We start from the raw sequence: 14658 nt of genomic DNA, 5'->3' as shown, positions 1-14658 counted from the left end.
TTTTTAACTGTCACTACGGCGTTTGTTTGCAGCGTGGCAGCGACAGCTTTGTGGTGTGTGTCACAAACGTTCATGTTGGCGAAGGAGTCCCAGCTGGGTTGAGGTGCCTGACAGTAAGCCAGCCAAACACAGCCACTGATGTGAAGCCAGAAACAAAACTGCTGGTGAACGTGAACCACAGCTTTCAAATAGCCAGCTACGGCTCCAACACCCCTTATCAACGCCATTCTGTCAGAACTTTTATCTTCTACGTCTTCAGGTATCGTCATGCACCATATCAAATCACGTTTAGGGTTATTTACTATTTATGCAGCCGTAAACCTAATGTCTTTTGAAATGTATTTTGAAACACAACTCAACAACAGAGCCCCCGGTTCCCTGGCAGGCTTTGCAAAGACCCGTGCCCGCGGCCGGGTTGCCGTACATTGTCGCTCCCATCCACAGGCCGAGCGGGGCCGTGGGACCCGTCTCCACCGCCTCGCAGGTGGCCAACAAGATGCTGCTCTCTCCGTGCGATCACAAAAGCCGGTGCCCAGCCCTGGCTCCCCAGGCCCTCCCCAGCAGCGCCCAGAGCTGGCGGTTGAAGGGCGCCCCACCTGATGGGGCACAGGCAGCCTCCCCGCGGGGGGCGACGGTTTTGGAGGGGGCAGGTCAGCAGCCCCTGCCAAGCGGCCCCGGCGAGGCTTTGGACAGGGGTCAGTGGGGATGGGCGAGTACCCGAGACCCTCCACACGGCCGGGGCGGCGCCGGGCTCTCTCGGACCGCAGCGCCCGGCGTGCGGGGCCGAAGCGGGACCGGGGCCGGCCCTCCAGCCGGTCCGGGTGCCGGTCGCAAGACGCCCCGGGATTGCACGGTGCCCCGGTAGCAGGGCTGGCCGCGCACCGGCTCCGGGTGCGCACGGAAGGCGGAAATCCCCGGCGGGAGGAGGCGTGGGAGGGAAAGGGGAATGGCCTAAACCGGGTAGCCGCCGGTTCGGCTCGGCACGGCTCGGCACGGCTCGGGCAGCCACCCGCTCCTGCACCGCTGCGATGGAGCCGCGAGGGTAAGTGGTGGCCGGGGCCGGGGGAGCTGCCGCCCCCAGCCCGTGTCGCTGGGGCACGGGGGGCACAAGCCGGCTGTTTGCCGCGGCGCTGGGGGGCTGCTTGCTCGGGGGCAGAGAGATATACACCCCCCTTAGAAAAATCCGACTTTTATTGCAATGCAGCGGGCAGGAGAAGTTCTGTCAGGGGTGGGCTTCTTAAATGGAGACAGGGGCGGGGCGGTGCACGGGGTCCCCGCCCGACCCCCGGAGCCGGGACAGCGGGTTGCGGCGTTAAAGGCGCCCGGCAGCGGCTCCCCGCTGCCTGCCGGCACAGTGCGGGCTGGGCGGCCGGGGCGGGCAGCTCTCCCGGGCGCCCGTAGCCGTGGGAGAGCCGAGAGCGGGGCAGGCGGGTTTTGCAAGGCACCCTCCGCGGCCGGGGTGCAGCTGGCATAGCGGGACAGCCCACGCAGAGGCCCCACCCAGAGGTCTGTAGTTTGTGATCTACCCCGTCGAAGACTGCAGGCAATTAATTGGCACTTTAAGGAGCCTTTCGGCCTGAATCTGAATAATTAGAGAAGGCAAGCAGGCCCACCGGTTTTTATTGCCCAGATTAGTGTTGCCTTCTGGTAGGTGTTAGAAAAGCTTCACAAATAATCTATATAGGGCACCTGCTGATGCAAGAAGAGCGATGTCGCTATAGGGTTAGGAGATAAAGCAAAACCAGTGGAGCAAATGTCCCAAAGTTATTATTGCAAGCATCGGGACATCTTCTGTCTGCTTGCTGCCAGAACAGCAACATCCCATGACTCTAAAATAAATAGTGCATGAAAAAGTTGAGATGCTGGTAGGAAGAATAATCTCACCAAACAAGAATGTATGAAAGAGGAAGTGCAACCTTCTCCCGTTTCACATGACACTTTAAAAAACGTGTAGAAGGGGAAGGTGTGGGAAAGAATTGAAAAAAGAAAAAAAATATTTAAAATATTTTATAACAAATAAATAAAGGAGAGAGAGAACTTAAGAAACTAATGCAGTTACACCTGCACTTAGTGGAGCTCACTGCCAGCGTGATGGACACAGGAGCTAAGTGTACATACGGGGCAAAAGGGAGGTTTCTCTGCAGGCAAGAGCATTTCTCCCTTTTTCCAACGGGAGCTTGGCATTAAAGCTATTCCAGGGGAACATGGTGGGCTGACACTGCCCCCACGCTACCACAGCTGCAACCTCCTCCAAGTAAGAGGATGAGCATCTCTAGACCTATCAATCTTAACTGTGACATCATTCATTAAAATAAGAAATCAAGACGTGCTTTGTATACATACATTAGAGAATCCGTTCTGGCTGACGAGCTAAATGTTTGTTGGCATCAGTAAATGCCTGCCATGGGAAATTCCCTGAAGAGTCCCATAAAGATCAGTCAATTTTCTTCATTTAATTCAAATGACTGACTATATCCATAGTTTCTAACTTGGGCGGGGAACAATAAAACAAACACAGGCATGCGATTAAGAACTACATTAAGGTGAGTTTGTCAAGACAGACCTCTACAAGCCTGGCATAAAAGCGATGGCTACTGCACAGTATACAAATACAACAGAAATACAAGACCACGTGCAAAAGGCACCAAAAGTCACTGCCAGAGACAGAGCAGAGCAGAGCTGCCTCCCTGGAGTGTTACATACGCTTACTCGGGAGACTTACTTTGGGACTGATTGCGGATTTTCTAAAGTATTAGAGCAGAAATGTTCCACGCTGGGCATCCACTTAATCTTTTGAAACGTCATCTATGAAACCATTTCAAAGGACACAGAAAAGGAAAAGGAAGTGTTTTCTTCATATGAAAGTAATGCAATTCAGACTGACTCTTCCCTAAACGTTCCCCATCTCCTTCTCTGGAGATGGGGCTTCAAGTGGAGGTAGATTTTGTGTCAGGAATGTCCTCTGCTTTCTCTGTGGGAAGCCAAATATGTTTGGGAAGATCATAATTTTCTTGGGGGCAGGTGGGAATTAGAGACCCTCCTCCGCAGCAGAGGAGACCCAAGTTGTGCCCAGGCAGCTGGCAGGGGTAAAGCTGGGCAGAAGCGATGCTGTGCCTGGGAGGTGGTGGTCAAATCCTGATGCTTGGCTGGACAAAGGGGCAGGAGCTGTGGGGAAAGGGCAGGAGGCCTGGAAGAGAAAGGGGATGGCATAAAGCACAGCTGATGGGGAAAAGTGAGGTGAGAAACGGCTGCTGGGGGAGTAGGCTTGGAGGGACGAGGGTCAGGCAGGGCAGGGTTGGTTTGGAGGGAAGGCGAGCAGTCTGGGTGGGAGACCCTGGAGCTTGCTCCTGGGTGGACATGAGCTGCTGGGGGCAGCTCTCCCCATTGCCCTAGTCCTTGGGTGAAGTGTTGGACCTGGCTGAGGGTTGAGAACAACTGGGGAAGGGAACCAAGCTGCACCCAGGTAGTGTGGCCTCACAGTCCTGCTTGCCTGCAAAAGCAAGCTGGGGAAACTGGGGATGAGCAGGTGCTCACGTCCCTCTGCCGGTCGGCTCAGCTTTGCAACCTTATTGCACCCGGGGCAATATCGAGATGGGCAATTGCAGCCACACAGCTCCCATTCCAAAACCTTTCCAGTGTCTTCCTTTCCTTTCCCACAGCAGTCTGGAGGAAGGAGAGCACAATGTTTAGCTAGGCATGGTGGTGAAAGGCTATTTTAAAGTAGCTCTTAGGAAAGTGCTGCATTTTTACCTTTCTTAAAGCCCTATGGGTTGAGAGTTCAATCACCTGGACTTTATAGATAGGATAAACTGGGTTTTCCTATAGCATCCAGCAGGTGTAAATCCCTTGGGAAACTCCTCCATAGATTTGCCTTTCCGGAGTAATCAAACATGCTGCATTCTTTCCAGCAAAACCTTTGCACAGCTCCCTCCTATCAGCACGTTTCCTGTTTACGCATTTTTACTGAGTGCGCAAAACGGTGGGCAGCACGGTCAGCTGCTTGTCGTCCTTTAACCAGATAAAACCCTAACTCATTGAGTTTCAGCAAAACAGTGGGATGCAGGGCTTTGACCTGGATTTGGGCTTGTGCAGCCGTGCTCCTTCCCAGTGAGCCAGATACCCTCCAGGGCCTATTTGTCCAGTAAGTCTATACGGTTCGCTTTTCACAGGAAAGACAGGCACAACACCAGCTTCATGCCTTCTGCTCTGATTCCAATATTAGTGCGTTTTACTGCTATTCATGGCCTTGGCCACCCACCCACAGAGTTATGTCGTTTGAACAGAAGATTTGCAGCTGTCAAAAATGCAAATACTTAATGGGACATTACATAGTAGCAGCACCTAATTTACTTACTTCCGCTACTATACTGAAACAATCAATATTAGGTTTATTGCGTATGTAAACAACAGAGATGCTAAAGTCTATCCTGTAACACTCTTGTTTGCTTTTTTATTTTAGCTATGGATTTCTGTTACTGCTCCTCCATATCCTGAGAGCTGGTAAGTTCAGAACACTGGTTAAAAATGAAGCTGCCCTCCCTTAATGTGTTTAGCCAAACACACGGAGTATTTGTAATATCTACAATATAAACTTCTGTGTGTTTTCAGCAAGACACTTAAGAATTCCTCAATGTGACAGGCATCAGGGAAAGAAGAAAAAATCAGTTTCTATCAGTTTCAGTGTGGAGAATAGCAAAGGAGCTTATGGATGCTCTTGCTTAGATTGCTCTGCTTGCTTTACAGACATCCCTGAGTATTTATCTCTGCCAACAAAAGGCCTTAAAAGTGGGGTAATAAGGGCTGTTGGTAGGCAGATCTAACATGCCTGGATAAAGTCCATACTCGCATTATGACTAGAATTATACGTCACTGTATCAAGTACCCCAGTCTTTTACTACAGTTCCAAAAATCCCTTTCAAAACAAAGATAAGGTCAAAGGACATCACTCGGTGATATTTAAATGTTTTCAGAGTTGTCTCTCCTCTGTTCTTGCTTAATCACTGAGAAGGACCTCAACAAAGTCATCAAGGAAAGTCCCCAGCCCCAAAATCAGGACAAACTGTACCAGATACAGTTTCAATAGATGCCAGCTGGCCTGTTCCTAAATAACACCGGTGATGGAGGTGCCCCCATCTTCCCAGGCAATGCTTTCCAGAGCGTCACTCTTCCTGCCGCTACAAGGGGTTTCCCAAAGTCTGAGCTGCAGCATCCTTGTTGCAGTTCAAGCCCGTTACTTCTTTCAAGCCCGTTTCACCCAGCAGAGGATAAAGGCCTGGAGAACATGCTGTCTTCCTCCCTGCAAGTACTGCGTTTGCTTCAGTGGTATTTTTAAGCCAGGGTGCCCAACTCAGATGTGTAGATGAGCTATTTCAGTGCACCAACACCAAGATGTGTCCCCCTTTAACATTGCCACCTCCCTCCCACCTCACCATGTGCTGTTTCCACATTTCCAAACCCTTGCTCCTGTCCTCTTTCTTTCTCTAATTCACCCACCTGCATAATCCCTTTGCCCAGCTGTAATCTCTTCCATCCAACCCCATGCCAGACCCCCCTTCACCCCCCGGTCTGACATTTACAACGTGCACACTGCTTTGGTCTCAGCAACCAGTTGCACCAGAGAGGTTTCGGCTGCTGGGGTGGAGGAGAGGTGATGCATCCCTCCTGGCAGGGAGGCTGCGGTCAGAGCCACCCTGGCCCTTTCGGAGTAGCTGACCTGCACCTTCTGCATTGCTCGTCAGCCAGCTCACCAGGAAAAGAGGTTGCCTTTCTCATGTCTGGAGGCCAGGAAAAGTGCCTTGAAAGCTAGATACTGTGCTGGCCTATCTCAAGTGACCATGAGAGGTTGTAAATGTCTAATGAATGTGTCACTGGAGGTATCCGGGCATGCCGGTTTGCCAGCTGAGTATATTTGTTGAGAGGATGACACCAATGGTAGCAATAATGTGATTGCTATGACATGCCCACTTTGAGAAACACTGTTTTCACTCCCCTTTTTAATTTTTTGGATCTCAAAATAATGATAGCACTCTTTTTCTTACCAGTGTTTCCACTTCTTGTGATTTACCTGGTGTTATTTGGCATTTTTCTTAATTAAAAGAAAGTGATTATTAAAGCATTAGGACTTGAATATGTGTCTGCAGTCAGTCCCAGTCAGTGGGCAAAGTGAAACATGCAGGTATCCATAGGACTGGGAACGCTTAGACCGGTTGGTCCTCAGAGAAAGAAAGAAGGCGGCGGCTTTATATTGTAAAAGGTCCCTTTGGGAAACGTACAGACAAACAGACACGGAGAGAATTAGCCACCGGCAAGTCAGGAGGTAGGAATGACTATGAAGTGAGCACACTCACCTGCCTGTTATAAATACTAATACTGGAGTCCACATGTGGTAGAACATACTTGAAAAGAATGACATTTTTCCCACATAACCTCCCTTTTTTCTCTCTCTCTTTTAATCTTGTAGCTATTGCACTGGAGGAGAAGATCATCGTCAGTAAACTTGGAGACAACGCTACACTGAGTTGCATTTATCTAGGAAGAGATTTGCATTTAAAAAATCTACGGGTGTATTGGCAAATAGCTGATGATCAAGAAGAGTGTTCAGTTGTACATGCACTGATCTCTGGTCAAGACAACGAAAGTGAACAGTGTATTCACTTTAAAAACAGGACTCGGTTATTCTGGGATAGATTGGAAAATGGCGATTTTTCTCTGCTGCTACTAAATGTCAGCCAGAGTGATGAACATAGGTACAAATGTGTAGTACTCCAGAAGACTGAATATACCAGAGTGATTCACCAGGCAGAAGTGGTTCTCAGTTTAGCAGGTAAGAACTTGTATCACTTACACATACTTGCCCAAATCCTCATTCCAGTTTTTCAAATTTTTGCCATTTCAATATTACATTTAAGCATACCCTTAACTTTGAAACACATTTCAGCCCTTTGCTGAAATGAAGTTGCTTAATTTAAATGTTACGGACAGGGAATCTAAAACTGGGAGAACAGTAACAGCTGTTTATCCAGCATGGGGTTTTTTTCATCTTGGTTTTCATTAATATAAGGGCTCTTGCACATGACTGGGTGACAGCAGCTTAAGAAGTTGCTTTCTTCCTTTGAGTTTGGTTTCAGCCTTCTTCCCTTCCAGTAATTCTCTCAGCTCTCTGTCTTACACACCAAACCTGCAGGTGTTTCCCTTTCAAGTCGTGAGGGTCGTGTGAAACCCAGAATTTCTGCTTCAGAACCCATGTCAAAATTTTGTCTTTTCAATACGTTTTAACACATTGATGACTATTTCTTTTTCTTTTGTTCTCCAGCTAGTTATAGCCAACCGATACTCAGCGGACCTATAAGAAACAGTGACAACACTGGAGAGGAGGTGACTTTCAGCTGCAGGTCTGGCAATGGATACCCAAAGCCCAATGTTTATTGGATAAATAAAACGGACAACAGTCACCTGCGTCCATCAGAGCTAAAGATCATCCCCCACACCAATGGCACTTACAGCGTTTTCAGCACACTGAAGGTTAAAGCCGCTTCTAACATGCAAATAGAGTGCTCCATAGAAAATAAAATACTGCAGGAAAATCTGTCAGCCAACTGTAAGTCCTCTCATGATATTTCATGTCTTCTAGATAGCAGATATATCAACCAGTGTGTCTCTGTCTGTAGATATGCACTAACGAGGTTTTCACCCGCTTTTCTGAAAACCATCAGATTTACATTATAGATTCTGTATAGATTTATTTTCAACTGTGTCTAGATACAAGCTCAGACATACAGTCTCCCAAGGCTGGCAGGAATGAAGAACAAAAAAGCAGAAGGAGGGATGCATGCAGTATGATGACAGGGAGGAATAAACTGGCATTGTATTATTAGACACTGTAAGCTGGAGATGTGCCTTGCTCAGAAGGAATACCACCAGAATCACAGTGATATGAATAGCACAGATATTTAGTCCTTCAGAATTTTTTGTGCGTGTAAAATGTGGTCAAATATTTGCCTGGTATGTAATGTGAAAATTTACACCTTATTACATCCTTCTTCTATTTTATTCTAGACACACAGCAGAAGCAAAGCAATGGTTCTAGCACAGAAAGTCACAAAAACCTGGGAAAAAATGGACAAGGTGCTCAAGCAGCTGGCATTGTTTCCATTGTCATTCTGATAGGTCTTCTAGTTGTTTTAACCTGCTGGCTCTGGAGGCGGAGGTCCTCTAAACGTGTGTCCTACGCAGGTAATGAGGCCCTTCATTTGCATTACCCAATCTGAAGAATTCTTTTTCATTTGCCAAAATATTTAATGTCATCCAATGCATTGCTAGCAGGCGCGAGTAAATTCTCTGCACACAACAGCAGGAAATCATGCTGTTATCAAAATCCTGGGGTTCCTGGGGAGGACATATAGTGCCCCAGAACACGTTATTGTCTATGGTTTTCTGCTAACGCATCTGAGCCTCACGGAGTTAACTGCTGGATGATGAGACTAACTCAGACTCTGTGCCTGTTCAGGCCATAGTTTCTGAGCTGTGATCCCTGCAGGCTGTTTCTGGACAAATGGAGGGGATGCTCCTCCATGGAACAGGACTGGGGTCACTAGCTGTCTCTGCAGAAATCCAAACCAGAAATCAGAGGATAAATCAATCCTGAGAGCTTTAGAATCATTGACTGGGCAATTAAGGGTTCAAGATCTCACTGGGATCAAGCAGCTTTCTACAAGCTGCTTTATTTTAGAAATAAAGCATGCCTCACTGTCGCTCCACGTTATACATGTACCCTTGTATTGCTGCATTTGCCCATGTGTGCGACTCTTCAATGCTTGGCAAGACAGAACAAAAGGTAGCTCTAAAAGACATCTTGTGAACCAGGCTCAGTCTGCTGATGTTTCTAAGTACTTCTATAAGCCACTTTGCAGGTATACAAGAGCTTGCAGGTATACAAGAGCTAACATCGAAAAAAAGGGAGCAGGGGCAACCACACCTTTCATGGACAAGGACAAACCACATTTTCAATCCATGCCCTCTTTGTCATGGCTAGCAAGCCCAGGTGCTTCAGAAAAGAGTAGGAGAAAGCAAGGTAGCGATCTTGCCCAGCATCTGCAGCAGCTGTGCTAGGAGCCATGTCCTTCCTTCAGAAACAACCCAAGCATGGTGCAGGACTCTGTCCCAAAACATGGAGCAGGGCTGCTGTTTCAAGCCCAAAACCTATCCTTGCTGAAATGGTGAGGTAGATTGTAAGCAAACAGTGTATGGACTGCATTTTTATGTCCAAAGAACATTTAGCACATTGAACCCTCCACTTCGGTGGATGTTGCTTAATATTAATCCCGTTTGGCTTTTAAGACTATAGTTATCTATCCTACATGCTTAAAACAGTGCATTTGTTTCAACAGGTGTCCAACCAAATGAAGAAAAAGAAGGACTCAACTGTAAGTATTAAAAATATGTTACTGTATTTGTCTCGAGAGTGACAACTTTATAGCTTCAGTACTCAAGTTCAGTACAAAGCCTTTGTACTGGATTAGACTTGCTGGATGTTACAAACTCAAGCATGTAAAGCGGTAGCCCTACTTCTTCTCTCGGCCCTTTCCTTGAGCTCTGTAAGCGTTGCCAAAGGCAGCCTGAGGGTCTTGGTTCCCAGAAGTTCCTTCAACGGTACAGGCCAAAGAACATGACATCATCAGGGGACACAGAACGTAGAGGCTGAAGCTGCCCTCCCCTCCTGTTCTACAACTGTGCTGCAGCTACTGTTGCCGTGAAGACGGGTGGATTACGCTATAAGCCAGGCAGAGCCAAAATTGTCATTTTGTAGTTTCTGCTGAAGCAAATGATTGTTGCCTGGTTGTCTCTGCAGAACAGGCAGAAAATACTGTGGTCCACCAAAACTGTAATAGTGAAAGCATAGTTTGCCCTAGCAGATGCTGTGAATGTACCCAATTCGCAATATCAAGCAGAAGTAAAATAACCCTTAAATTAAAAAACTTTTTCTAGAACTTCTTTGGTTACGATCTAGGTTAACAGTCAGTTATTTTCCAGACCCATCACGCAACCCCAGCCTGATCCGCAACACTTGTGTTTGCTAAACATCAAACAGGCATTACGCTGTTTCCTGTAGAGCATAATGTAGAAAGGAGGATGGATTTTCTCCTTAAGATAAAGAGATATTTTCTCCTTCCGTTCCTTTAAGCTGCATTAATGTAACATAAGCCGTTCATTTAAGGTCAACTTTTTCTTCTCCCGACTTACTTATACTAGGCCCTATTTTATTAGATCCCTGCACTTAGCCCATAAGTAGATAAACCTCTGTGACATAAGTAGAGTAAATATTTATCTTACATTGAAGGCTGCTGTAGCGCGATTTGTTCATTAACAACAAAACAAAGATGCTTGCCTTCCAGAAACTATCTTTTCCTTGGCATGTCCCTGCACCATTTGTGAAAGAGGAGGTGGGACTGGCTTTGGTGGTTCGCTGCTGTCAGAAACTGTCCCACCTCCGAGGGCTGTTTTCTGCCAACAGAGACATGTAAGGCATGGCAGGCAGTATCTTTTGGGCATTCCAATTTGAGGGCAACCTGGACCAATACCAGAGAAATTAGAATGATCTAGGGAATGTGATCTCTGATGAAAGATTGGTTATGTTTGTTTAGGCTGGAAACAGCAAGGCCATTATAAGGACACAATAACAACCCTCTTCAGAGAGTCCTTAAAGAGGATGGGACAAGTTATTTATTGTCCTAACCCAGCGGACACAGCACTTGAGGCACAACAGGCTTAAACAAAGGAGATTTAAGCGACATGTTAGTAAACAGGCCTTTGTAAGGGTAATGGTAGTTGAGCACCAAGGCAGAGAGTTTGTGCAGGCTGTCAAGTCTCCATCAGACCAGGTTTGTTGTTGTTCTGTTTTTTTTCTTAACAAAAGAGGAAACCAGTATCTGTCAGGAATTATTTAGAAATAGCTGGTACTACCTTGGGGCAAAAAGATGGGCTTTTGGAGAAATTCTAGCTTAATTCAATGATCATTTGGGATTTTTAAGCGAGTTGTGTGTGGTAGACGGGGAGTAAGGCACTGTGGAGGTCGCAGCCCTAGGGACACTCTGCCACGGCATTTTGCTGTTCAGTACTGATGTAAATATGTTTCTGCTTCTATGGGTTTCGCTTTATAAAAAAGGTCAGATTGTTTCATGGAGGGTGGGAATCCTGAACACTGCAAAACTAAAAAGAGCCTACTGAGACTAGCTTTGCTGTTACAAAGAAAAAAGTTTTGGAAACTACGGGGAAGGCAGGTTGCAAAGAAGAGTAACTTCATCCCAGTAGGTTTAGTCTCTCCAGACACCATCACAGTCAGTGGGGCAGGATGATCCACTGAGGAGAAATTCAGAGCTGGAGCAACTGCCTGTGAGGAGGCTGTAGAGGAGCCTCAGGAAGCTGGTTTCCCTTAGCCACAGGCAAGTTTTGTGCATGTCGTTCTCTGAAGTAGCTTAAAAACAAACCAAAACCAAACACTGACATCCCTTCACAAGGAGGGGGATGTTAGTAGGAGAGCACTTTTTGCATTTGCAGAAGAAGAGGTTCAGTCTGTGGCACAAGGGCAGAGGGTCCCCAGGGGCTCAGGTATCAAGGCAGGGCTCCACTCCGGCTGATTCTCTCTCAGCAGCATGCGTACATCTTTTCCATAATTTTGCAGCTTGTTCCACTGGTTACATAGGAAAAACAACTCTAGGACATGATTATTTCTGGGGGATTTTTTTTTCTATTTTTTTCTAAAAAGGAGTTGTTTTGTTTTTACAGCACCTGTCTAAATGGAAAGTCTGCCAACAATTTGGGCAGCTGGAGATGTGTCAAGAGAAGCATCACCCCCTATCTCAGTGGCAGCATTGCATGTAATACAAGTGACAGACTTCCGCAGAGCGTGCCAAGAGAGATGGCAAAAAAAGCTTCTCCAACACAAGACACAGCAAAATCTGCTGGATTTCTCTTCCAACCAGTGGCTGTGTCCACACAATTGTGTCACCACACCAGCTACCCACTTTGGACAGTCCTCTGTGATAGTCTGTCAGTGTTTTGAGCTCCACACTGGGGAAAACAGTAAGCCTGGGACTTAGCTACTCTGTGCCAGAGCACTGAAAGCTGGTGAGTGCCCAGTCTCTCGTCATCACCATCGAGGACTTTGTTAGAAGCAGAAGCCACCACGTTTTAGGAGCATGGGAAGTTCTCGCTGCTTCTCCTTACCCTGATGATGACTACTGAATGTGAAGAATGGCAGCTAAAAAAAGAAAAGAAAACTGAAGGACTCTCTGCAAAGTGCGATTTGTGACCTTTTCCACTTTTCTTTCTCTACAGCACATCCTTTCATTGTCTGGTTTCAGCTGCATGTTATTGTGTACAGAACAAGGTAGAATATTTTAACCCAGTCCTCCAAAAATGGGAGTTGCTACGACAGGGTTAAGCAGTGAATGTGCTAACGTAAGGGAACGTGCATTCTTTAAATGCACATGATGTCAACATTTGTTTTTTTGCCTAATATTCCAGCGAAAAAGGGGACTTCCACTTTTGACAGAAGCTGGTGCATACTGTGTGAAAGAACAGGCTGTGGAAATCTGACCGATTAAAAATAGTGCTCTCTGCTACGTTAATGTCAGGTTATCTGGACTTACGCTTTTCAGGATGGAACAAAAGCTCTGGTCGAGCTCTGCTCCATTCAGCTGGTCTTTATTTAAGCACTCCACTTCCAGGGGGATTTTAAACTGAACCTCTTCTTGTGTCCCATCCCCTCCACCCAAAAAAAAAAAAAAAAAAAAAGAGTGCAGACTATATCACTGTGGTCCATGAATGTCCAGAAAGCCAAGAACTGCGGTTTCCTTGTGCCAGTGCCTCGCTGGTTCAGCCCTGAGTCAGCCAAGAGCAACTGGTTGAAAATAGTGAAGCAGTAAACTTCGCTGATGGTATGAGGTTTCGAAGGAGGAGCAATCTATACTAGCTCTCTTGCCTAGGTGAGACAGTTTTCCCCATCTTGTCACAGTGGGGGGGCGATGATGATTTTAAACTGAGCCCTAGAAGCACCTGGCTTCTCCTGCACCAGTTGCTGGACTAAAATTCTACCATTTTTGTAATTAAGGCTCAGCCTTATTTGTCCTAGCTCTGCATAGGGAAGGCACTCCAGTGTCAACTATGAGATAGGACATTGATTTTTCATATCAAGATCAGCTTTCAAATCCCAGCCAAGTGAAAATAAATTTTGTTGTCCTGTTCTCCCATCATGCGGAATCCAGAACCATTTGGCAACAGCACAGTTACCTTTTGTTGAAGCAATACCCCCAAGGAGGCTCAGAGTTGGGTAGCTGTGCACGACCGCTGCATCTTGTGGGAGGGCTGCACAGGCTCAGCCTCCATGGCATTTAAAAGAAGGGGCAGTTTAGATCTGACTTGATGCAATCTAGGCTTACTCATCAATTTGAACAGGATAGGGAAATTGTTGGTTTTTTTTTTTAAAAAAAAGCTGCAACTAAATAAATTAAGCTCCTGTCTCCTGTTTAGATTGTAAGTAACTGTGTACAGTTGTGGTTTTTTAAAGACATTTTATCTATTAATGTCAAAAAAGTATATTGCATATTTGCTAATCTTGAATGATGTCTGTGAAAAATACTGTTTTATTTATTAATTTCACTTTTGTCCTCTGCTGCTTTCCAATCTACAACTGTAACATACCCTATCAGGTAGGGCATTTAGCTCACAGCATTTGTCAGATAAGATTACTGAGGTGCTGTAAGTTACTTTAAACATCAGGCTTTCCACATCTTCTCTCATGTCCAATAATCTAGGTTTTAGATATTTTCTGAGTCCATATCTAGTCTTCAGTGAACCCTAAAGGGAATTTGCTTGAAGAAAGCATGGAAGCTTGCAGACACCTTAAAAATGTGAACAACATCTGTGCGAATGTGAAGGGTAACCATTTCCCAGCGGTTCAGTAAGAAGTCCTGCAGACGTTTCCTTGCTATCTATCGCATGAAGTTGTTTTGCGCAGCCTCTTTCGTGCTGCTGTAACTGACAGAAACCTTTTCTAAAAACAGTGTTCCACCTTTATATTCTGCAACTGCAAGAAGCTGTAACGGTTTAGAGATGTAAGAAGGGACCTAGCAGTTGCTTCGCAATACGTTGTTAAGCTAATTTAGACTGGTTGAATATTCTTACTTCTGGGCTACTTCACGGTGTTACTGAATACATCTAAATGCAACAGCCCACTCTTGCAAAATCCATATTTTCAATTGGTTTAGGTTTCCAACTATTTTTGGAGGCAAGTAAATCCTACACAGCAGTTTTTTGTTAGCATTCAAAGGACTTGGGAATTTTGTAATAACAGAGTTTTTGTCATTACGTACCATGTTTATATTTTAAATAAAATCCATTCATTCTTCTGGATGTTTGACTAAATCTATCAGCACATAAAGGCAAGTCACTCTAAACCATTGCCCCCAACCAAAGTGGCAGTTTTACTTTCAGCCACATCCCTCAGGGCACATGAGCGCTCCTTTCCAAAGCCTTCAGATGAAGAGAGATGGATGCAACACAGAGACTTAAGAAGCTTCCCTCTATTTTGGCTTACACAATAAAATACCTTGAACAAAGTCAATGAAAGCCACCCAGTAACCTGAAGGCAGCACTAAGCCT

At 46.0% G+C, this 14658-nt stretch overlaps 1 protein-coding gene across 1 annotated transcript; it reads left to right on the top strand.

Moving 5' to 3' along the window:
* The first annotated feature begins 969 nt into the window (after window positions 1-969).
* On the top strand, window positions 970-14404 carry ICOSLG (inducible T cell costimulator ligand). Its single transcript, XM_075173729.1, has 7 exons — window positions 970-1042; window positions 4460-4500; window positions 6461-6823; window positions 7313-7597; window positions 8056-8232; window positions 9387-9422; window positions 11782-14404. The coding sequence occupies exons 1-7, from the start codon at window positions 1029-1031 to the stop codon at window positions 11790-11792; spliced, it is 927 nt and encodes a 308-aa protein (XP_075029830.1). The 5' UTR covers window positions 970-1028; the 3' UTR covers window positions 11793-14404.
* Window positions 14405-14658: the final 254 nt, after the last annotated feature.

This window comes from Calonectris borealis, chromosome 1 (genome assembly GCF_964195595.1).
Source record: "Calonectris borealis chromosome 1, bCalBor7.hap1.2, whole genome shotgun sequence".
NCBI classification, from domain to species: Eukaryota; Metazoa; Chordata; class Aves; order Procellariiformes; family Procellariidae; genus Calonectris; species Calonectris borealis.
This window is presented reverse-complemented; position numbering and strand designations above follow the sequence as displayed.